This window comes from Lepisma saccharinum, chromosome 12 (genome assembly GCF_977018435.1).
Source record: "Lepisma saccharinum chromosome 12, izLepSacc3.1, whole genome shotgun sequence".
In the NCBI taxonomy this organism is placed as follows: Eukaryota; Metazoa; Arthropoda; class Insecta; order Zygentoma; family Lepismatidae; genus Lepisma; species Lepisma saccharinum.
This window is the reverse complement of record NC_139240.1, coordinates 52,895,525-52,921,154: the sequence shown is the minus strand read 5'-3', so window position 1 is coordinate 52,921,154 and position 25,630 is coordinate 52,895,525. Positions and strand designations below refer to the sequence as shown.

At 37.4% G+C, this 25,630-nt stretch overlaps 1 protein-coding gene across 1 annotated transcript in view; it reads right to left on the bottom strand.

Annotated features, from left to right (window-relative positions):
• LOC145996330 (uncharacterized) overlaps positions 1–25,630 on the bottom strand; it is a 123,998-nt gene that overhangs the window by 74,371 nt on the left and 23,997 nt on the right. The window contains 4 exon segments of the mRNA XM_083132761.1: positions 4,106–4,139; positions 18,249–18,436; positions 18,438–18,685; positions 20,936–21,366. Of these exon segments, the coding sequence (XP_082988887.1) occupies positions 4,106–4,139; positions 18,249–18,436; positions 18,438–18,685; positions 20,936–21,366 (901 nt within the window).

Genomic DNA, 25,630 nt, shown 5'->3' with positions numbered 1-25,630 from the left:
TTGTATACTTTACACCTGGTTCTAATGTAGACAAATATGCAGCTTTTTATAGGTCATTTGAAGACCATGAAGAAATGCAAAACAATAATGTTATTATTATTGGTGACTTCAACCTTCCATTAATTATAGATTCAAATTATAGGTTACAAAATGGAGGAAGTTGTTATAGAGTATTAGATGACTTTTTAAGTCTTCTTAACTTACAATCGATTAATAATATTAAAAATAGTAATAATAGAACACTGGACTTGATCTTAACTAACACCAAAAATAACATTTCAGTCTGTAGAGAAGAATCACCACTTGATAAAGAGGACAAGCATCACCCTGCTTTAATAATTAATATGAGCATAAGGAAACTAACAAATGCTTTAAAAATGATAAAATTTTAGTGTACAATTTTCGAAAAGCAAATTTTCTGAAAATCTATGAGTTATTTCGGATCACTGACTGGACCTTCTTGAGTAGTCTCAGAAACGTAGATGAAGCAGTAAGCCAATTTTATGATGTAGTAAATACGGTATTCGAAGCATCAATTCCAAAAAAGAAAGCTTATGTAAATAATAAATACCCTTGGTGGTTTACGAAAGAAATTGTTGAGATATTGAAGTTAAAAGAGTATCACAGAAAACGTATGAAACATGCAGAGGACAGTAAATTATTGTATGAGGGAACCAGGAAGAAGTCAAAATAGTTGATAAATAAAGCTTATTTTAATTACACTAAGGAAATGGAGGAGAATATCAAACGTGATACACGCTATTTTAGAAATTTGTTCACAATAAAAAGGATAAAAATAGACACAGTAATAGTGCTATGGTTTTCAATGGGAAAGTTTTCACTACTTTAAATCTGTTTATGCGGATTCCCCTAGTTCATATAGAGTATCAGGAAATGAAGAGTTACGAGTTCCACATTCATTATGTACTGAAAAAATTACTGAATGCGAGTTTAATAATGCCATCAAGAAATTGAAACCTAAAAAAGCAGCTGGTCCAGATGGCATACCGCAGTAGTAGGAAAGTATATAGGATGAGCACCACTTATAAGTGTAGGAAAGAAGAGGTTATTTGATTGAACAGCCGATTTGCCTACACTTAAAACAATGCCAAGAGGGGCTTATACCCCAATTCTTCAGGTGTGATATGCTCTGAATTTTAAGAATTTTGAATTCTAGTGTAGAAAGGATGAAGCCCCTCAGACAGATTTGCCTACACTTAAAATTAAGCCAAGTTCCCATATGATCTTATTGTTTATAGCGTATTTTTCTGTCAAAATCCCAGGAGGCCCAGTAGAGTGTGGTGCATAGCCCCATGGTTTTTATTGCCTTGTAATCAGGAGGCTCGGGTTTGAATCCTGATAAAATGTGAAGCCTCCCCTGATTGCAAAATGTTAATATTGTTGCCTTGTAAACAAGAGGCTCGGGTTTGAGTCCTGATAAAATGTGTAAGATTGAAATACGTGTGGCAAAATAATATGTCCACACGTGAGATTTTGAGAATAATTATTGCTAGTTGATATACAACTGATAGCTCCCAGATCTGAACCCCCCCCCTCCTCTCCTCAGACAGATTCGGCCATGTGTGTAAAAGCTATATCTGTGTGATTGTTGTTCATAAACTTGTCAAAAATATAGCCCTTTTGATATTGTGTTTGGCCATATTCCTATGCTCTACAACTTACAGATCTAATTCAATACAAAATGCAAGCAAAATTTGAGCTGTTGCCTGCATTTTTTCTAATCTCTGATCAATTCCATTGCTCGGGGTAAGCAATTATTTAGCTCGGAAATGCATGAATTGATATTAATCTATCAAAAGACTAATGTTTTGCTTGCATGCCTTGCCGGCACACAAGAGATATAATCTACACAGCTAGAAGGGAGCATTAATAATATTTCTGTGTGATTCACTGAAGGGGGACCATTGATCTTTCTGTGCGACAGAGGAAAAATTCTTAGCATGCAAGGCAACATGTAAAAGTGTAACAAAGATCATTGAGATAAAGATACAAATTTTCTGACACAGTGGCAATGAACTGCCTTGCATGCTGAAACCAATTCTAGTTTTGCATTATTCTGATAATACAAGCACAGGCAAGGCTTAGAGAATAATTCATTGTATAGTTCAAAATCCAATTTTGTCTGTATTAGCTTCTGGGTCTCAGAACCCAGTAAAATGTGGATATATTCCATATGGAGAAGTGTTAATATTGCTGCCTTGTAATCAGGGGCTCGGGTTTGAGTCCTGATAAAATGTGTAAGATTGAAATACATACAACAAAATAATATGCCCACACATGAGATATTCACTGCTAGCTGATATACAGTTGAGGTTTGAAACCTGGCAAAGTGTGTTGTACAACAGCATAAAAGAGCAAATATCTTCTAGAATTGCTCCGTGACTCTCTCATTTCTTACATCATAAACATATGATTTTTCACCTATGAGAATAACACTACATATGGTGTCATCAGGTAATGCCTCATGGAATTCACAGATAATTTTAATGTTTGTCCTGTCATTAACCACAACTTGTTTCCTTTTTGAAGTGTTGATGACAAACATGGGCCTCTGTGCTTTGAATTCATCTGGTGTGTAATACATGTCAGTATTGCCAGTAGTGACCCTTTTGAATGCTGAAAATGCCTCATATAATTTGAGGAAATCATCCTTGGACATGTCTAAATTATAATTTTCTCTAGGGAATACCTCATTTCTGCCATTTTTAAGATATATGTTCTTGATGTTGCAGTTATCAAATTTACTTGAATTTTTTTCTTGATTATTGTGTCTTCCAGTCTGAAACAATACCACCACAAAATCCGGCATGTCATATTGTATACTGGAGAATGAATTTGTAGCATCAAACTCATAATAGGTACCAGATGCGGGCTTCTGTACACATTGATATGTATAAAATTGTAGAGGAATCTGTGGATTTTTTATTATATCAGCTTTGTATTTAAGAGCATAACTGGCTTCATACTCAACAACAGGGATTCTTAGCTCCATAGTCTGAATAATGCATTTGCCTTCATCAGGTAGGGTATTAGGCAGAGCTTCCCCTGTAGAGTTTATTGCACTGTACCTCATCAAAGCATTATTATCATTTGCAGCTCTTCTAAATGTAATTCTTAACCCACCCTTCCACATAATATCTTTGTAATCTGAGAAGAATCCTGGCAACAGGCGCATGGGGAACAGCACTGTGTGGCTTTTAGATAATATTTTATCACCAGCCTCAAATCCACCTATTTTGTAGTAAGAAGCCTCGGTTTTGGATAATTTTAATGTGGCCAAAGCTGTGGAGGTAATGCCGGGATAATCCACTCTGTTTATAACAACACCATGCTTTCTGATCTCAATTTCAGAGAATAGATGCGGCACAAAATTGTCTACAAGTCTTATATTTGAATTTGCCGGATAATCGGTACAATCGAGCTTTACAACATCAAATTTGATGTATAGATCTGCTCTGTGGGGGTGTATAAAGCCATCCCCTACATCAAGATCAACCTCAATATCTGTGTTGGGTTGATTTAAATTTGCAAATGTCCTCCTGTTTGTGGGGAATGATTGTAGCTCATAACTCTCAATATTTTCCATTTTCTTCTTGTATGTATTTTTATTTAAATATTAATCTCTATGATTGCAGTTGTTGTGGCTCCAGCAAAATCAACTAATTCTTCTTTTTCATTAGTGACCATCAATTCAATATTATCTATTCTATTATGGCACACAGGAAAATATAATGTTGGGGATGGATTGTAGATGATGGGCTCCATGAATTCAGAATTAGGTTTGAATGTTGCAATGATGCCAGTTTGTTTGTGAGTGCCTATGCCATTTGATTTGGTGATCATACCCTCAGCCACATTACAGTGAATATTCAGAGTCTCTATGGCTAAGAATTTAGGTATATTAATAGCAGTGTGTTTGATGCCTGGTTCAAGTTTTGTGTTGTTCTCAAAGCCTAACAGCTCTCCTATAGTACCCAGATTCACTGTTTCTGTGGCAGATACAATTTCTACTCTGTGAGTGACAGAATTTTGACTTAACACTACACCTCTGGGTAATTGAGCATTTAGAGTGGACAGATTATACTGCCCTGGAATGATGACAATTTTTTGATCACCAACTGCAATTGTGTTGTTGTGATGTGTAATATTAGGGATCAAGTACATGCCGTAAAATGCTCTGAGAGCTATTGTTTTGGGATATACTATGTCATCATGCAATTTGAGTTTCAATATTGAATTTTGGCTGGTGAGATGAAATACCCCCATGATGTTTCAGATACCACAAGGCTTTTTGAAAATCTTCAATTGATGGTTTATTTATTTGAGACATATATCTAAGAACAGATAAACACAAATGTCCGCAATTAACATCTTTGAAATTTTGAACACGGGCATTATTGTAATAAATCTTAGCTGAATTTAGATATTTTATTAAATTTTCAGGTGGAACACCTCCAAATGAATCAAACACAAATGCCTCATCTTTTAAATATTTAAGATAACAGATCCAGTGAGTGCCCTGATTTTTGTACTTATCCAAATTAACAATGCCACACTCTTTGTTGAGTGGTTGTTCTGGCAAAGAATCAGACATGTACACACCTCTAAAATTTTTGATGCCCAGTGGCTTGATTAAAGCTTCAATATCTTGGTTTGTAAGCGGCTCTTGTTTTTTTAAACTTATTCATGGCTCTCTTAACACCTTTGCCCTGCTTCTCCATGGCCAGGTTATGGCGCCTCTGCTCATCTAATTCTGCCCTATTCTTCTTGGCATGTATTACTGTTTTTGCTATGGCGGCTGATCCCCCAGCCAAGCTCCCCACAGCCCCGAGAGCAGCTAAGATGGCAGGGATAGTAAATATAAATCCCCCCACATGTGATTTTTTTCTTGATTGCTGTAATTTTTTTAATTGGGGGGTACTAAGGCTATCAATAGTTTTAAGAGATTTAAGACCTGCATAAGGTACTTGATACATAACACCCTTGGCCTTCATTGTAGGTTTATTATATACATATTCACAACCCCCACCCCAATTTTTGTTTGGTGTTCATAGCTATGGTGGTCCCAAATGCTGCTATTTTTTCACTTAAAGAAGCATCTTTGCTTACAAATCTGCCAAATGCAGCCTCTTCTAATTTCTTGTCTGCAACATGTCTCTTGTCAAGATCAGAATGTGTGTTGTATGCTATGTCATGGTCTCTACAAGCAGCATCTAGGGGATTAACACCAGGATCACCTCTGTTTAATCTATGATCCAATTTTGTGCCTGGACCACAATACTGATAGCCTGGAATATGTAGTTCAAATGGCAGCTTGTTTATAATATCATTAACAAGGCCCCGACCCTCAGAAATATTCCAAAATTTGGGGGGTAGAGTATTAATAATTTTTATAAGATATCCAATCCCCTTAGTGTCATTCACTATAAAATTAGACAATTTTGTGCTTATCATGTCCATAATTCCAACCTTTTCATTGTAAAAATTGTGGTTGCCAGCATTTTCCTCCCCAGCTATCACCAATAACCTATCTACAAGTTTCCTGACATCATCAACCCACACAAATTCTTTGGGCAGGGTGTTGTATTGTTTGATTCCACTGCCAGTCTTGATCTGTGACCATATGGGCTTGATTAAATTATTGTATTTTGCTCCACTGCTCGACTTGACTCTTTTTTGTGTGGGATCATTGTTCTGGTATAGAGCATATGATTTTATTAATATTTCTTTGTAATATTCATAATCTTGATCTGTATAGCTGCCAGGTCTCTTCCTAGTCATCAGTTCCCACAATCCAGGTGTGCCGGGATATTTAACAAAAGCACCTTTTTCTCCGAGATGAGATTCTGAATATACAATCAGATCATCTCCCATAAATGTTACTCTGAAATTGCCAATTCTATGTATGATGCTACCATCACGCTCTGTGTCAGCATATAAGCCAAAAACCTCATCTTTATTGTCTTTAGGTGTGGTTAAATATTTTTGAGCAAGAAGACCCAATTCAATAGGATCCTGAGTAGCTTCAATTCTTCGAGGAGCAATAGGACTAGGTGTATGAATACTGGAAAGTGGGGTGAATGGATAATCTAATATGTTTCTTGCAGCTACAGGTACAAGCTCTGTGATCAAATTTTGATTTTGCTCTGTAACAGTTTTGATATTTTTACCTAATTCACCAATAGCATCAATTATAGGCTGTTCTGTGCGCTTGTGTTGTTCATAAAAACCTCGGTTCTCTGATTTCCATCCCTTAAATCTTTTTACAAGATAATCTCTTAACTTAAGATCATCAATGATTGGCCTTTTCATGATTATTTATTTATGTTTCAATGTCTAGAAAATTGTTGATTTTATTTCTGTATTTGCCACTATTGGGTGTTCTTGTCATATCAATTGTGACAAACCCATAACTGTCCTGGTTCCAGCACCTGCTGCAAATCTTGGAAAAATCATTGTAGCTCAAGTCCCCACCTACATATTCATCATGTATGTGTTTGAGGTTGGTATGGTCTTGATGAAACACACATATAAAATTGCTGTTGTCTCGCATCAGCTGCTTGGGTATTTTAGAAAAAGTCTGTGCCAGGTAGAAACAATCTATGTTTTTGTGTCGGCCCTGTGTAAAGAAATTTCTAACCTTGTTTTGATTATCCAGTATAATGTCATCAAACACAACAACAGAATTATCGAGACATTCATGGAGTGGCTTAACATCTGGTTCAAAAGTGGCTATATCCAATCCATCATATAGCTTCATCAGCTGCTGATATTTTAATTGTTCCAAGCTCTTAGAGAAGACATACAAGTGCCTGTTTTTCCAGTCTAACCAGTTGCGGGCCAATAAAAAATTATCAATCATTAGTGTAGTTTTACCACAAGCAGATGGCCCAACAATAAGACACCTAATATTATCAGGCAGCAATTTGCCATTTCTCTTATTCTGCTGTTCAGGTTCTGGCAGCCTTTTTATAACATCCCAGGTGTTCATATTATCACTTTGTTTGCATCGATCCAGCTGTGTTCTGGAAGTCCTAGCCATTTGACAAGTAACTTGTTGCCTTTTCTGCGGATGATTTTTTCTATGAGATATGTGTCAGGCTGTTTAGTTTTGCTGAGCTCTTCTTCATAGAACCTGCCTTTGAGAATTTCTCCTCGGTGGTCTTTTATTATATATGTGTTAAGGGTCCCAGGTTTAACTTGAACTACTGTAAATAATTCAGTGCTCCAGTTTCTTGTAAAGCCTCTTTTGAATAAGTGCTTATATTTGCTGATTCTTACTTGATCACCCACCCTGTATTTGGCTTTTCTTGTTGTTGGCTGATATTTAGGATAATAAACAGTACTGATCAATTTTTGCTCATCAGATGAAGTTACTTCAGAGGGTTTCATGTTGATTGTGGAATGGACCGAGTTGTTATATTTATGTAGAAGTTCTGGAAGAATATTAATCCATTTATAATTACTTTGAAGTGTGAATTGTTTATACATATGATTTTTTAAGGTTCTGTTGAATCTCTCTACAATTGAGGCTTTGAGATCACTGTAACTCGAATAATGTTGTATTGACTGGATTTTAATAAATTGTTGAAACACTGAATTATAAAATTCTTTGCCATTATCTGTTTGCAAATAGCGCGGTGATCTTCCACTCTGATTGATGATTGTCCTGATGGCTTCTGTAACACATTTTCCAGTCTTGGATTTGAGTGGCACAGCCCAGGCAAATTTTGAAAATGTGTCTATTACAGTGAGTAGATACTTGTAGCCCTTGTTGATTTTGTCTAAGTTTTTCAACTGTCCACTTGCCATTTCAATCAAGTCGCTTTGCCATAAATCATCTATGCCTTTTGTGACTACTGGCAGTCTCTTAAAATTATGTCTGGCTTGTCTGTGTAATTCATCAACAATAATTTGTCTAGACATAATATGTAAACAAGAATATTGCAACTTTAGGGTGTTCAGCAGCTGATACTGCAGAATTTTCTAAATATAATTTGTCCCCTATTTGTATTTTAAATTCCAGAGAGCCATCATCTTCAACATATGCTGTTTCTAATGTATTGGGGTCTGTAAAATCCTCTAATTCTACACTGGTGATTTTCACTTTGTTATCAGCATTTGTTATTGATAAGGTAGGGTAGTGGTGTGCCTGTGGTTGAAGCCAATATTTGATCTTGATTGGTCTCAATGTGCCCCCAACAAAAAACTGGTAATAAAATTGTGCAGGGGACAGCATATATATTTTGCCTCCTAGTGTAAATGGTGAATCATATTCTTTGTTGGGGATGCTGTACAATTCAAGAATTACTGTATGTTTTGGATTCTCGATTATGCCTGTTATTTCTTTTTCTGCTGTGAGCAATCTACTTGTTACAGATTCAAGGTGCTCATTGATAGTCCTAACAATCTCATCGTGCCCAGGCTTGATTCTTATGTCCACAGCAAGTTTCTTGTATTGTTGCACAATTTCTTGTAGCTGGGTGGCAAAAACAGACAGAGCATTTGCTTGATTGGATTCCATGGTCCCTAGCTGTTGCTTGATATTAGCTACAATTTGTTGTAAATTTTCAACAACTGCCAATTTTGAATTTTGAGCAGTAAGATCATGGACCTGTCTTCTGATATCCTCAAACAAGACATGCAATTCATTAATATGTTGATTGGTTGGTAGAGTGGCCACTGTCTGAGTGAGATGTTTGATCTCTGCCTGGATATTCTTGATATCTTCTGATTTCAATATGCGATTCACTGTTCTCTTAATATTTTTAAGTTCCTGTGATGTAGGCAGATTTGATACAGTATTTTGCAAAAATTCAAGTGCCAATTTCACATTGTTTAATTCAGAAGCATCAGCCACATTTTGCATAGCATCTTGGAGCAGGGCTATATCTGCCTGAGAGGGTGTTGATTGTTGTAAAATTTCAAGTTTTGTTTGGATATCATCAATCAAGTGATGAAAATGAGATAGCTCAGATTCAGTATTGAGGTTTTCAAGCTTTGTGATCTGTTGCTGGACACTAACAAGGGTATCTACAATACCGGGCAGGCGGGATTCTTGTACATTTGCCAAATCACTTTGCACTGCTGCTATTGTACCTTCAAGATGGGTTATGGTACTTTGAATTTTTCCAAAATCTTCATATGTTTCAAGTTGCAGCTTAATATTGGCTACACTCCGAGTTATTGCACTCAAAGCATCAGAAGATGGCAAATTGTTCATAAAATTTCAAGTGTCTCAATTTTTTCTTTAACCTCGGCTATGTCATTGTTCAAGGGGTCCAGATTAGGTATCTGGAGTGACTGAATCTGTTCTTTTAGAGTGGAAATCACTAGATCAAAATCTTCTTGTGATTTTATGCTTTTGACAATTGTTTGGAGCTGTGCCTGGACATTATTTATCTGTTCCTCTAATTGTTGTTTCAATTGCTCAGAGTTGGTGGCCTGGGTCTTAAATTTGGCTTGAAGAGCTGCTACAGCTTCTTCCAAACTTTGGAAATTATCCAATGTGGCCAAATCAGTATATTTCTGAAGCAACAATTTGAGTTCAGAATCAATTTTAAGAAGAGGGTCCATGCATTGTGATTGTAAATTTGTAATTTCTAATTGAAGACTGGCATTGAGTGTGGTTTGTAAAGCTTGTAAATCACTTCTTAATTTCTTGACTCTGACATCAAGCATCAGAATCTCATCACTGTGATCTTCATGTCTTGTATGGCCAAATATATCATTGGGCATTTTGTTTTAGTGGTTATTTATTATTAAATATCTAATTCTTAATTCTATAAAAAAGGGTATAAGCTTGTCATAGGATCCAGGGACCTCAATATATAAGCAGTCACCAGCAGAAACAGTATAAACAGTGCCAGAAATCATGTTTGAGTGCTTAATTCTATAAATATTTTTCCCTATTGAAATCTTGACATTGCCCTCAGGGGTTGTAATAAATTGCAATTGCCCACCTACAGGTAATTGGTAATGATTTAAATTATTGTTAAATATGTACAATGTTTTACCTGTTTCATCATCAATATCTGTAAGTATCCTGTTCAGATGAAAAATTAACAAAGCACTCAGTTTAGATATTATATCAGAAGAGGCTTGTGGTGTTGGCAGCTCCATAATAGCCTGTTTTTTGAACCCAAATAAGTTCATAGGCATGTTTATTTATTTCAAATCATGCTCTGTGATTGGGCATTGATTCCCATTTTTCAAATAACAATGACCCCATGGTAGAGTATGTATGCCACATGACAAAATGCATCTCTTATCATCATGTGGGTCCAGAGCCACTTTTCTTACAATATTGCTAGTCAATAAGTGATCCACACTCTGAATTCTGGATTCTGATGTTTTGATTGTGCTACATGATTTGAGGCAATTTTTGTAATCTTCAAATTCAAGCTCTTTTTCAACAGTTACTCTGCCAATGCCCTTGGCTTTTTTGGCAACAACACCACTACATGTTTTTAAAACTGTACATCTTGGCCCTTAACCCAGCAAATGCCACAATAACATCACCAAGTGTCTCATCTTTTAACTTGCCAGGCACCTTTTTGTTGTAGGGGTGAATTTTTGAATGTTCACTGGTATCAAAATATTCAAGCAATGCAGGCTGGGACATATCTTGATAAACATCTTCTGTTTGAATATCAAGAACAAAACTATCTGTGTCCATGTACATCAATTTTACACAATTACCATAAAAAGGTTTCAGCACATTATAATACAATTTTAACATGTGTAATTTGGCCAATTCTAATATCACAGCCCCTACATAAATAGGTTTATCAAACTTAATCTTTGTTTTTTTCATGTTGAAAAGTGCCATATTTTCATCATAAATTCTTCTATAATTGAAATTAGGCTTTGCAATCAATTTTTTGCTCAGGCTGGGGTCAGTAATTATTTTAACATCGGTATGTTTTCTGACATTTTCAATAGTTTTGCCATACACAGAATTGACCATCAATTTAAACAAGGCCTTATCAAATTGGCTCTTTGCAGATGTTCGAAGCTTTGTATTTGTATCAATATATGGCTTCAACCATTTTAAGTGCCTGAACCTCAAAACTTTGCCAATTTTGGTCACTTGAACACCATGTTTCATCAGGAACTGGAGGTTTTTGTAATATATGACATAACCCTGTTTTGGCTCTAGAGTCATCATCAATTTCTTCTGTTTAGAGCCAGGTGAGCACTGAACCTCAGGAATTGGGGGCAGATCAGAAAATTTGTTGTGCAAATCATCAGGAATTGTCAGATCAACCTCTAAGAAGAGGCCATAGTCACTGTCATCAAAATCCTTAAGATTCTCAATATTAAAATCTTCGACCCACTCAAGCCCTGCATATGGCAGTTTATCCATCATGGCATAACCATACAGGCTGTTTGCATCCACATACAGTATATAATTTGATGGCAATGCTGGATCATAATCAGGAATATATTTGTTATTTGCTCTGGCATATCTCTGAGAACATTGCACCATGCCCCCTCTTATACATTGCTCCATAAACAAGTACATATCTTGATCTTGGATCAGATCCAATTGCATTTCAGTGTTTAAAAACATTGCAGCCCATGCTAGCCCCGGAGCACTGTAAAAATATATTGGATCCAGTCTATAATTTTGCATGGAAGATTTTCTGAATGCCTGCAATATATCAGCTAAGAGGGTCACATCAAGTTTTAAATATGCCATGTGATAATCACCAAATGTCTGGCATTTTAAATTGTTCCACATCAAGTGGGCATGGTGATAATCATCATCAGTGATTCCAGATCCTCTGATTTTGCTGTAAAACTCATGTTGTGGTGGCAGAGAACACTCATCAAATTTAGAAAAATCTGTAACATAATCATAAGGATATACACCCTTCCGCCTAATTAATTTCAGGTCCTGATTTGGAAACAAAGCACATGTGATTTTGAATTGATCATCAGATAATTGAGTGGCCAGTGTAGCCAGGCTAGCAGATAAAATTCTGTAGGAATCAAGAAATCTTAAGTGAATAGGAACACCATTAACTTTAATTATTTTGCTAATAGCAATATATTTCTCATCATTTTCAGCTAAAATATTTAAATTCTGCTTGTCAAACCCCTCGTACCTGATGAAATGATGAAAATCATAATTGGATGCTCCATGGCAAAATATAGGGATAAATTTTGGTCTCTGGATCTTAATATTACAGCTATTACACAGGGGCATTTTGAATTTACCATCTGTATGAGAATGGTGTTTCACCTTGATTTTTGTATCTGAAAATTCAGAATTACATACCAGGCATTTTTCTGCATTGTTGAAATCTTCAATCTGTTTCTCTGTTAAAGGCAACATAGGTTTTGATTTTAATAAGATATTAGATGCTATGTCATAGCATTCATTTTCTATTCTATGTGCAAATTTTTTGATGGCATCTGCTCCCATGTATGAATCTTTTTTACTAACAACACCATCCTGTACAACAACATAATAAAAACTAGAAGGTTCATGTAACTGGTATGGTGTAATTGAAGATTCCTCAGGGTCTGGGCTACAGAATGCAAGAGGTTTGAGATTTGATTCAAAATCACAGACTATATATGCTGGGTGTTCCAGCAAGGCTTCAAACTTTTTGAATTCTGCATTTTCTCTTGGATTGGCCATCACCATATGAACAGGTTTATAGTTGCCACAGTATTTCAGATGCTCAATTAACTTGTTTTTAGCAATTTCTGCATTCACTTTACAAACCCCTTTTATTATTTTTTTACCATCAAATACAGATAAACATCTTCTGCACAACTTGAATATTGTATTGGATTTGCCTTGTTGTTTTCTGATTAAAGCTTCAAGACTGTGTATCAGAGTATAATGATATGTGCCATCCCCTTCAATTAAGAGCAAATCAATCGGAACAGCAGAATCATCATCAAATGTACTGATTCTGAGAGGTGCTATCAAGCAATTGCCACGGCCAGTGGAACAAATAAATACATTAATAGATAATTGTTTGCCATTGATATCCCGGGCCTTTTTTTCAAATTTATCAATATTCTGAACAGACATTGGATATTCTAAACCCTCCATTGCCTCATCAAAATTCTGTTCATATTGTTTGTAATAACTTATTCTCTGAGGATTTCTTGAAACTGGAAACAAAGCAGCTAAAATACACCACAAAAAGCATTTCTGGTCGGTATTTTCAATATTAACCACGGCTCTTTTGTTTTTAATATTGGCAGGTAATAGCAAATATGTAGATCCTTGTAATGGGCTGAATTCAGAAATATTAACATATAACTTGTGTGGAGATCCGCATAGGCTCCATCCAGACTGTTTTCCAGCAAATTCAGAGTGTTTAATATTCAATTGATCTATCAAACTGCTTATTATTTTGTCTGAATTTGCATTTGAATATACAGGTACAGTTTCTGTTATGTGGGGCTGTGTAAATTTTGTGCCGTTTGGTTTCTTATATTGTGCAAACAATTTGAGGGACAGCTTATAAGAGCCATTTTGTGCATTTAGAATTGCCTGCACATCAGGATTTACACTGTTCCAAAAATTCTCAATACCACATCTTGGCTCTGATACAAACCGATAATCCCTTAATTGGCCATTAAAACTGCTATGGATGGGTTCATAGCGTGGCTGCTTTGCTGCTCCAGCATTAACAGGTGCTGCATGCTTTCTTTTCAGACCAGATGTAGATGGTTGCGGGGGCAATGTTGATGACTGTACATAAGAATTACACTTATGCCATTTGTAATATGCCTTGCTTAATATTTTATGACATCTTGGGCACATTTTTGTGGCCTTTCTGAATTTCTTAGGCTCACAAATATGCCGGTGCCTAGACCAATTAGAACTAAATATATTTTTTTTGCATTGATTGCAATATTTTTGTTTTGGCATTTTTGTTGTTTATTTATATAAAATTTCTTGGTCCAAAAGAACAGAACTATGGACAATATGCCAAAACAATTATAACAGCAGTAACTAGGCACGGGTGATCCCCAATATAAAATAATTTTGCTCTTTTATGCTGTTGTATAACACTTTTACCAGGTTTCAGATCTGGGAGCTATCAGTTGTATATCAACTAGCAATAATTATTCTCAAAATCTCACGTGTGGACATATTATTTTGCCACACGTATTTCAATCTCACACATTTTATCAGGACTCAAACCCGAGCCTCTTGTTTACAAGACAACAATATTAACATTTTGCCATCAGGGGAGGCTTCACATTTTATCAGGACTCAAACCCGAGCCTCTTGTTTACAAGGCAACAATATTAACATTTTGCAATCAGGGGAGGCTTCACATTTTATCAGGACTCAAACCCGAGCCTCTTGTTTACAAGACAACAATATTAACATTTTGCCATCAGGGGAGGCTTCACATTTTATCAGGATTCAAACCCGAGCCTCCTGATTACGAGGCAATAAAAACCATGGGGCTATGCACCACACTCTACTGGGCCTCCTGGGATTTTGACAGAAAAACACGCTATAAACAATAAGATCATATGGGAACTTGGCATAGTTTTAAGTGTAGGCAAATCTGTCTGAGAGGCTTCTTCTTTTTCTACACTAGAATTCAAAATTCTCAAAAATTCAGAGCATATCACACCTGAAGAATTGGGGTATAAGCCCCTCTTGGCATTGTTTTAAGTGTGGGCAAATCGGGTTGTTCAATCAAATAACCTCTTCTTTCCTACACTTATAAGTGGTGCTCATCCTATATACTTTCCTACTACTTACCGCCTTACGTATTAAAGGGATGTGCCGAGGTCTTGAAAAAAAAAACTGTACTGGTGATATTTAATTTAATATTGGAATTACATACCTTTCCGAATATGTGGAAATTAACACGAGTGTGCCCAATTCTGAAATCTGGAGATAGTAGTAACATGGAAAATTATAGACCAGTTGCAATCCTCGGTGCTCCAGTCAAAGTACTAGAACACATATACTAGAATTTTTAATCATGTAAAAAGTTACATAAATAGTAACCAACATGGATTCTTTCCTCATAGATCAACTGTAACAAATTTAGTAAATTTCATTCAGGATGCTTATAATGCAATTCATAATCGGTCAAGTGTTCACACTATTTACATGGATTTCTCCAAAGCTTTTGATAAATTAAATCACGATGTATTACTATGTAAACTTGCAAACTTTGGTTTTACGAGTGACATGTTATCTCTCATTATTTCGTATCTTCACAATAAGAAACAATATGTGACTTACAAACAATCAGATTCACATCATTACGTTGTAAATTCTGGAGTCCCCCAAGGTTCGAACCTTGGTCCACTTCTGTTTATTATATTTATAAACGATTTGCCACATAAACTTCAGCACTCCAAACTTCTCGTGTACGCAGACGATGTTAAAATGTATAAAGAAATTAATTGTACTCAAGATATGTTAGATCTTCAGAATGATATAAATGTGCTCTATGATTGGAGTATGGATAACGATCTAAGGTTTAATATTAAAAAATGTAAAATTTCGATGAATAAACACCCATATGAGTATTCATACAGAATTAGTAATGAAAAGCTTGAAAAAGTGTACTCTGTTAAAGATTTTGGTGTTGTTGTTGATTGTAATTTATCCTTTGAGGAACACATTTCGAATATTGTTAAGGATGCATATAGACGACTAGGATTTCTTATAAGAAGCTCAAAGAGCCTGAATAATTTAAATGTTATTATGCTATTGTATAACAGTATGATAAGAAGTAAACTTGAATATGCGTCGGTTGTATGGTCTCCTGGGTTTATATCTTATAAAAATAGAATAGAGCAAATTCAAAAAAAGATTTCTGCGGTACTTATACTACAAGAAGAATCTAGTATCTGCTTACGAGATGAAATTATCTTATAAGTATTTATTGAAAGAGTTTTGTTGTGTAAGCATCAGTAGTAGGAGAGAATTAGCACAACAAATATTTCTTTGCGAAACAGTAAATGGAATTCTGGATAATAGTAACTTTCTTCATCAGTTTAAATGTAATACTAGAAAATCTAGTCTTCGGATTCGACACCTTTTCCTATGTGATATCCTGAGAACAGAAAAATACAAATCCTCACCTTTATTCAGACTTTGTTCTGAATACAATAATATTTCTACATCACATGAAAATCTAGATTTCAGTCTGCCACTTTCCTTGTATCTAAAACCACTAAAACCAATTTTTTGAAAAGGCCTAGATATACATCTGTGAATCCATTCTACTGTGCATTTTTCCATTGTTCTGAAATTATTTTACCTTCTATGCTATTTTTATTATTATTATTATTATTATTATTATTATTATTATTATTATTATTTCCGTTCAATACTATGTAAAGGCTATGTTCTGAACAATTAATATTTATGTATATGGTTGGATGTATATATGTTTCTTTCCTGTAATACTTCACTTATTATCTTGTGTGTATAAATGAATTTGTGTGTGTGTGTGTTTATATGTAATCTACACTCTTAATGTTTATTATTTGAATTATGTAAGCTTTCTTGTAATTGGAGATTATCTCTGTAGGAAGCAAACGAATAATTAAATAAATAAATAAAAAATAAATATAAACTTTTTCATTGTTTGCATATATGAAACACTCTCCTGAAGTTATGCCACCTATTTCTGGGACACCCTGTATATAAATGGCATTTTTAATGTTTTTGTTGTTATTATTATTGGTACGTTTATCCTGGTACTTGCCTCCGGCCCCCCTTCCCAGACAGAAATTCGTGGCGTTAAGACACGGTTAAGATTAACCATGTCATCATCGGCTTCCAGAGTGTGTATGTTAAGCGTTCGCCGACTAAAAGCGCAAAGTGATCCAAACTTCCATTCTAGAGTGATTGACTTATTTGACTCTAGATCTTGTTCTGGGAATACCTGTGTTGTGTTGTGTCGCCTTCTACAAGTGAAGAAATGCTCATATTTTTATAATGTGTTCACATATTCAACTTTGTGTTTAAACGTACTGCCTTGAAAATAAGTGGCACCGGCAGAATTGCGCTGGTGCCACATATAGGAAAAGTAACGCGAGAGCGGGACAATAGTCGCTGTTTCCCGCGCACTGTTTGACAACGTCAACTGGGCTGCGTTGCCTAGTTCGAGCGTGAGGCCGACCTCTCTCCGTGTCATCCCTGACCATTCGAGCAAATACTGTCAGTTTGCATCACATGGATTACAACTCTACAACGAGATTTTCCATTCTCTTGAACCTCCGTACGCGTATTTATAAACCCTAAAGTGCTGTAGAACCATAGGTACATAACGCTTTCTTATTGGTTGTGCGCGCTGGAAGTTTACGTTTCTCGTTTACGAGATAAGTATGGGAAAATTAGACTCTTGAGTATTTAGTAATAAAGTTCGTAATCAAATTGTCGAAATTATGTTGAGGAATATATATTTTTATGGAAAAAAAGTGTTAAAAATGCCTTTGAATCGTTTTCTGGTGATAAAATCAATATGAAACCATCGAAAAATAATAATGTTAAATATCTCTTGAAATTGCAATAAATTATATATAATAAATTTATTGGATAAACATCTTCGGCATATAAAATATTGGCTTCATTGTGGTATTGTTTGCAATAAGTTGGAAACACATAATTGTAACTACAATGTTTGCACTGATGTGACTTTAAATAGGAAAATCATTCACTTCAAGAAAAGTTCGGATTTCTGTATTTCAAAAAAAATAACTAAAGAAATGTACTCAAAATTTATCCTGAGTTTGAAGGGGTTTCTTACATTGTTGGGATGGATATCTGAAATCTACACTGTCAACTTGAACCCTGCCATCTAGCGTTAACTTGAAAAAACACTGCATTAACTTCCGGACTGACAGCCAATCAGAAGCCACATATATCTGGAGATTCTGCAGCACTATAAGGATTGTAAATAAGCCATCCGTACATACGTGGTTGTGCACCGACGTGGCAACAGCGCGAATTTCTGCCACCCGCCTAATTTCATGGCAGCGCGTTTAGTGTTTCATAAATGAAACGTACCGGCTTTACCCCGAGTTTGCCCCCTCCCTCTGCCAAAATTCCTGGCGGTGCCCATGCGGGGTTCGGTTCTGAATTTAAGTTCACAGGTTGTTAGGATAAGACAGTTCTACCAACCTGGCTTGTGTCCGGAACCATCCAATCCACAGTCAAGCTTTCCACCAGTGACGTCATCATCGTCGTCCTCGTCATCATTGTCGACGCATCCTTTGTTCTTCAACTGGATGAGCAGATCCAAGAAATCCCGTCGGACAAGCTTGTTCTTCTCTCGATATTCAATGTTGCCATTTACAGCGGAACGCAGGAACGCTGCGACGTCACTCTGGAAGAACTTCATACGGAGGAACGCAATCAGTTCCGGGAACAGAAAAGTCCCGCCTCCGGTGAATCCACGTTCGATTCCGGGCTCCAGGATCTTCCGGCCCATCCTCCGGATCTTTGAGGCTGCTGCTCTCCATCCCGAAAGCGCGCGTCACTATGACGTCATTCGCGTAACTGGCGCATAAGTCTAACATCTCCAATGTCTCGAATTTCTGCGCGCTCTTTTCGACGAGGCTACCTAGCAGCTTGCCACAGTCATTCATGAGGTGGAACATTCTTTTCATCTTTCCGGAAGTGAATGTAGGTGTCAGCACATGCCTAGGAATTAAATAAATTCACATGTAGAAACAAAATGAATGCATACGTACAAATCACATTAACATCATACAGAACAAATTATACAGCCTTAAAATCATGCAAGAGCAAGCATTCATTTATCTAAAGTATTGTGTACTTGCAGAATAACAAAACGTAATCATTGTCAAATGTTTTATTAGTGTATTTAATTTCCATGTAGTTAAGTAACGTTAATGTGGCTAGTCCATATCTGTATTCCGAATTCAGTTTGTAACACCTGAATGTGAAACGCATCTGCAGTGCGGTCTAAAACTACCAAATCATTAACCAATGCTTTTAGTGTAAATGTGGAGTAACTATAATATGAAGATAGAAATCATTACGTATTTAGTTACACACACATGCACACTCTGATCCAATTCTTGATTTAAAATACGTCATTCTGAGTGAATCTAAAATTGCAGGTTACAATAAGAAAGCGAAGAATGGACCTAAGGGCACCAATGAGTTGCTTCACTTGTGTTAGTCGAGACTTAAGAGTGACGGAAATAGAGATAAAGAAGGGGACAAACAAAGGAAGAAATACTAGAATAGAGGGAGATAGAGGAACAGAAAAGAGGTGGAAAGGGAAATGAAGAAGAAATAGAGGGGAAAGAGGAAATGTTAGAATGACTAAAAGGAGAGAAGAAATAGTCTGAGAAATAGAGTAAGAGATATGAAGAGTAAAGGGATAGGGAAAGAGAAAGAACGAAAGAGAAAGACGGATAGTAGGAGAGGAGAAGGAAGAATAGTGAAGGGGAGGCAGAGAAAATTAAGAAATAGAAAGAGAGAGAGATTGTGTAGGAGAAAGAAAAAGAAAGAAATAGTGTGGGGGGATGAAGAAATAGAGAGTGTGGGAGATAAAAAGGAAGAAGAAATAGAGAGTATGGGAGAAAGTGTGGGAGTTAAAAATAAAGAAATAGAACGAGCGAGAGAAAGATAGGAAGAAATAGGGAGTGTGGGAGAAAGAAAAGGGAAGAAATAGAGAGAGTTGGAGAAAGGAAAGGGAAGAAATAGTGAGTGTGGGAGAAAGAAAAGGGAAGAAATAGAGGGAGATGGAGAAAGAAAAGGGAAGAAATAGAGAGAGTTGGAGAAAGAAAAGGGAAGAAATAGAGAGTGTGGGAGAAAGAACAAGGAAGAAATAGGGAGTGTGGGAGAAAGAGAAAGGAAGAAATAGAGAGTGTGGGAGAAAGAACAAGGAAGAAATAGGGAGTGTGGGAGAAAGAGAAGGAAGAAATAGAGAGTGTGGGAGAAAGAAAGGAATAGGGAGTGTGGGAGAAAGAAAAGGGAAGAAATAGAGTGTGGGAGAAAGAAAAGGGAAGAAATAGAGGGATATGGAGAAAGAAAAGGGAAGAAATAGAGAGAGTTGGAGAAAGAAAAGGGAAGAAATAGAGAGTGTGGGAGTTATAAAAGGGAAGAAATAGAGAGTGTGGGAGAAAGAACAAGGAAGAAATAGGGAGTGTGGGAGAAAGAGAAAGGAAGAAATAGAGAGTGTGGGAGAAAGAACAAGGAAGAAATAGGGAGTGTGGGAGAAAGAGAAGGAAGAAATACAGAGTGTGGGAGAAAGAAAGGAATAGGGAGTGTGGGAGAAAGAAAAGGGAAGAAATAGAGTGTGGGAGAAAGAAAAGGGAAGAAATAGAGGGATATGGAGAAAGAAATGGGAAGAAATAGAGAAAGAAAAGGGAAGAAATAGAGAGAGTTGGAGAAAGAAAAGGGAAGAAATAGGGAGTGTGGGAAAAAGAACAAGGAAGAAATAGAGAGTGTGGGAGAAAGAACAAGGAAGAAATAGAGAGTGTGGGAGTTAGAAAAGGGAAGAAATAGAGAGTGTGGGAGATAGAAAAAGGAAGAAATTGAGATTGCGGAAGAAAGAGAAAGGAAGAAATAGAGAGTGTGGGAGAAAGATAAAGGAAGAAATGGAGAGTCTGGGAGAAAGAAAAGAAAGGAAATGGGAAGAAAGAGAATGGAGGATATACAGATCTAAAGGCGTGGAGAAGTTAAGCAAGGTAAGCAATAGAGGAAGAAAGAGAAAAAGACAGGAAGAGAGGAATAGAGAGAAGAAAAGAGACACACACTGAGATTAAGAATCGAGACTGGATAAGTATTTTTCGAAACCGGTAAGATTGGAGGCTAATTGAGAGAGAGATAAAGGCTAGACAAAGGAAGACAGAAATGAAAAGCAATATAAATTCTACTTTTCTCGAATTTTCATGCAGACCCTTATCATTCCCTCACCTCAACTGTTTCCATCTGTTCCCTCTGAGGCCAAACAGGAAATTTCCAGCCAGCGGATCCACATTTTCGTCAGCATGGAAGTGCCTATTGAAGAAGACATTGAAATCCTTCACCAGGACGTGCTTGAGGAGTTCAGGATCGCGTATCAACAACACAGGCTTCCTGAGGATAAACATCCCCACGAACGACTCCCCAGGGAACTGATTATGGAGGTTCCTAAAGTTCTCTCCGATGCAGGTCTTCATCAGAACGACATCTTTGATGTTGCCGAACAGCAGTGTTGGTTTGATGTAAGGCACACCGAGGTATTTCCAGTAGTCGAAATTCCACGTCAGGTGTTTGTAGAAGAGGTAGACCAAGATGCCTCCCAGTAGTAGGTATTCCAAGGAGTTGTATCCGATCATCTCCAAAGATCTCCAAAACACATCAAGCTGGAAGTGTAGTGTTATACATTAGCACTCTTGTATTATGATATGTGTTTAGATTAAATGCTTTGTGAGCAAAAAAAAAAAAAAACGACTATTGGTCTGGCAACCAAGTGAAAGGATGATAGAAAAAGTGGGAAAGAGAAGAAGGAAGAATAGAGAGATGGATAGTGGGAGAAAGAAGCATGAAGAATAGAGAGGTGGAATGTGGCAGAAAGTAGAATTAGAGAGAACTTGGAAGAGAGTAAGACAGAAAGAAAGAGATCGACATAGAAAGAAGATGTGGATAGCAAATGAAAATAGAAGGAATAAAGGAAGAAAGACAAGGAAAGAAACGAAAGAAGCTGTGGATAGCAAATGAAAGGAGAAGTAATAGAGGAAGAAAGACAAGGAAAGAAACAGGAAGGAAGAAAAAGTAAGAGAAAGATGAGAGAGAGGGGAAGACTATCGAACCAAGTGAAAGGAAGAATAGAGAGAGTGGGAAAAAGAAGCAGGAAGAACAAAGAGATGGAAAGTTGGAGAAAGTAGAAATATAGAGAACTTTGGAGAAAGAGTGTATAAGAGAGAAAGAGAAAACATAAGATACAGAAAAAAGCTGTGGAGTGGGAAAGAAAAGAGAAGAAATAGATTAAGCAAGGCAAAGAAAGAAAGAGGAAAGGAAAAGGAGCGAGAAAGATAGTGAAGCAGAAAGAAGATAGGGATAGAAATAATGGATTGCAGGTTTGAGTCCCCACTTAGTGAGCATTCCTACATTTCCATTTGTTTACCAATCATTGTTAGGATTAGCTGAAAATAACAGATATTATCGTGTATACCGTATGTGAATCTGAATAAACAGTAGAACAGAAAAGTTTTTATTTACCTGCCTTAGTTCGGCCTCATGGTCCACTCTTAAGACCGAATCATACGGCGCTGGGTCTCCCCGATGGAGTAGCGTAACGTTGTTGCCTTGTAATCAAGGGGTCCCGGTTTCGATACCCTGTGGAGGCACACAGTGGTTCGGATCCTACTTTAAACTGTAGGTCCAGTCTCGATTAGGCCTTACTGTGCATAAAGTGCACTTAAAACACAAATTCACTCACACGGAGCTGGATTTCCTACGTGAATGCCCTAGTTGGCGCTGGACTGGCTACCTGACTGGAAACGATTCCTGCCATGCTGGCTGCTAAACTGGTTGTGGTGGCTAGACCATGTTCTAGTTGCATCTTGCTTCTCTGCTAGATGCTGTGGTAACAACCAATCAGAGCTAACGTTTGGTCATGTGAAGGTAATCTGTGAGTTTGGCAAATAGAAACGGTGGTTTTTGAATGTTGGTTGTGTAACATGTGATTAGCCGATGATGAAAATCTTTATTATTAGCAGTGTATGTTAAACCTTTAATTTTGGCAATTTTAATAAAAATAGCTATTATCTTACGACGTTCTTCCTCCACGTCGCTCGTCCATCTCTTTAGCTTGTCTGGTCTGCGCAATGCTTTGTGGGAACAAAAGTATAAAGACAAATACGGTGACGAGTATTGTGTGAGGAGAAAACTAGCAGGTGAGAAAGAAAGTACAGCACCACTAGTCTAGCAGCAAATTTAGTGTCGCCTTTATAGTCAAACCTTGTGAAAAATAAAAACAAGAAAAGGAAATATGTAAATTTGGTATATACAGGGTGTTCATAAAGTCCTGGTACCTTCACACAAACAAAAAAGCAGCTCGGAAACTATATGCAATAGAACATTGCTGTTGATTGCAAAATGAGCTACAACTCTCCACGTTTGTATACCATATACCTCAATGTGCGCCCCTCTAGTTGCTCTCAGAACATCAAGGCGGTAATCCACTTCTGTCCATACATGCCCCAGCATATCACCAGTAACAGTTAGGATACTCTCCGTTATACTCTTCTTCGAAGAGTAGCAACAACTGGAACAGGAGTGCGGTAAACACAATCTTTGACAAGGGTGTGATATCAGGAGAGCGCGGTGGCCAGGGAATAGGTCCATCACGGCCTATCCACGTGCCAGGGAAATGCCTATCCAGAAGACCTCGAACATCCTTGGACCAATGAGGGGGTGCCCCATCTTCTTGAAAAACTATACTTGGCTGGAATTCCTCCAGCTAAGGAAGCATGTCGTAGTAAATGTTACTGGTAATGGTACCGGTTCTTTGTGAACACCCTGTATAGATGGTATATTTGGTCTTAGAGATCACGTTTGTCGAGTTTGCAACACCAGTGCTGCTTGATCAAGTGACCGTGCCGCCATCAACGATTCCCCTAAGAACTGAACAAACATGTAAGTCGGTGTTGCAAGGACGATTCTGCTACGAATCGAGTTCGACTTTTTGAATGTGCACTTTATGCACAAAAAGGCTAATCGAGACTGAACCTACAGTTTAAAGTAAGATCTGAACAACTGTGTGTCTCGAAAGTGTCGAGCCTGAGACCTCTAGATTACAAGACGACGACGTTACTCTATGTCAGGGGGGAGGTCCACTAAGAATAGATTGATTGATTTGCTATATTTTACTTCGCTTCTTGTGCCACCTTTTGGCTAATTTGCGAAGATGGGGATGAGTGATGGTATGATGAAATTGGACACTCAGAAACCCAGGCCCGGATTCGAACCCGAGACCCCTGGCGTCGTAGCGCGATGTCCCTAAGAATCGTAAAGGTACTTCGGTGTTACATTGACGTTTTTCCTAATAACCAAAGCAGACCATTGCTATTGCAAGGGCGTCATGCTTCCTCGAACTATGGAATATATTAATATAATATTGTAGAAATCTACAAAACTAACACTCATGATTTTTCAGATTTTCCAAGAATTTCTATTTTGTCCTTGCAAGAATGAATGGATTGTTTGTGAAGAGAGATAAGCTCCAGAAATGTGCATTCTGCAATATTTGGTACTTTTAGTTCTATAACCATTGATGCAAGGCTACCAGACGTCCAGATTTAGTCGGAACAGTCCATTCCTTTTAATCCATGTCCCGACTTCTTTTCAAACAGCAGTAGTGAAGCTAAAATGACCCATTTTTTGTTTAACTACCTGTCCTATCTCTTCTTCATTACAAGAATCATTGCTAATACGTATCATTTATCAATATATATTATTTCCTAAACATAGAATTATCATGGGTGTTTAATTGTACTGGCACAAGAAAATTTAAACGAGGCTTGAAAATATTTTGTGAATGCCGGCAACTTCTGGAGCAAGCGAGCGAAAACAGAATCTGCGCAAGTAGTGACGCAAGATGGCTCCACCAATGAGCACGTGAGAGGAACGGGATTGCGTGGAGGGGGAAAGCGACTGCAGCCACTAGCCTTCACAGCAGCGTGTACTGCTTCGCTCTGCGCACTCGATTCCACCCCTTCTCTGCCGTTATGCGCGGTCTTTTTGGCACTTTTTTGGTCGACTTTCAGCAAGTGCATCTGAACTGCCTGAAGCGTCGATTGAGAAGACTTCTTCCAAAACATCTGAATCAAGTTCTTTGACTTGTCTCATATTGCCTCTTCTTTCACAATCTCTCAGCTTCTGATCCTGACGTAATTCGGCTGGTTCACTGCTCTCTGATGAACCTATGGCTTCTTGCTCTGCAGGTGTTGCATAATGATTTGGTCACTCTGTCTGGGTCTTCTTTCAAAAGCTTCTACAGAAAAACACGATGAATCGTGACGCACACATCCACCAGCATTTGTTTCACCGTAGCGAGATGGTTAGCGCTCTCCCCTTTGGTGCCTACGGTTCCGGGTTCGATCCCAGTTGGGTCCAAAGAAATTTGAGTGCTGACCCAGCGGGCTCCTGTCTCGGAAGTCAGAAAACAGCGGACATGCGTCGACCACGCGTCACCCAATGAAAATTCCGCTGGCAGTAATCAAAGGGTGCCGGGTTCGATACGAAGGCAAGAAATCTTATTAGTGTTGGAAGGGTTTCTAGCGAAAGTATTGAAATTGAGGGGTGTGGTATAAAGAACTAAGGTATATAATATGCTTTGCTTATTGATAGTAAGAAAATGGCGGAGGGTATATGCTCAGGTGTTCACTGATGTCATTCTTAGAATAATTCACGACATTTGGTTGGGTGATGAAAAATCCATGATTGGTCTTCTTTGTGAGTGTCAATGAATTTAATCATATTACTCATTTTCGTCGTCACGACTAGCCAAAAGTGGAAGAAATGCGACGTAAATGAAACTAGATCAATCAAAATCAACGTATTTTAAACTATAGGTCCAGCCCCGATTAGCCTTTCTGTGTATAAAGTGGACTTAGAAACGAACTC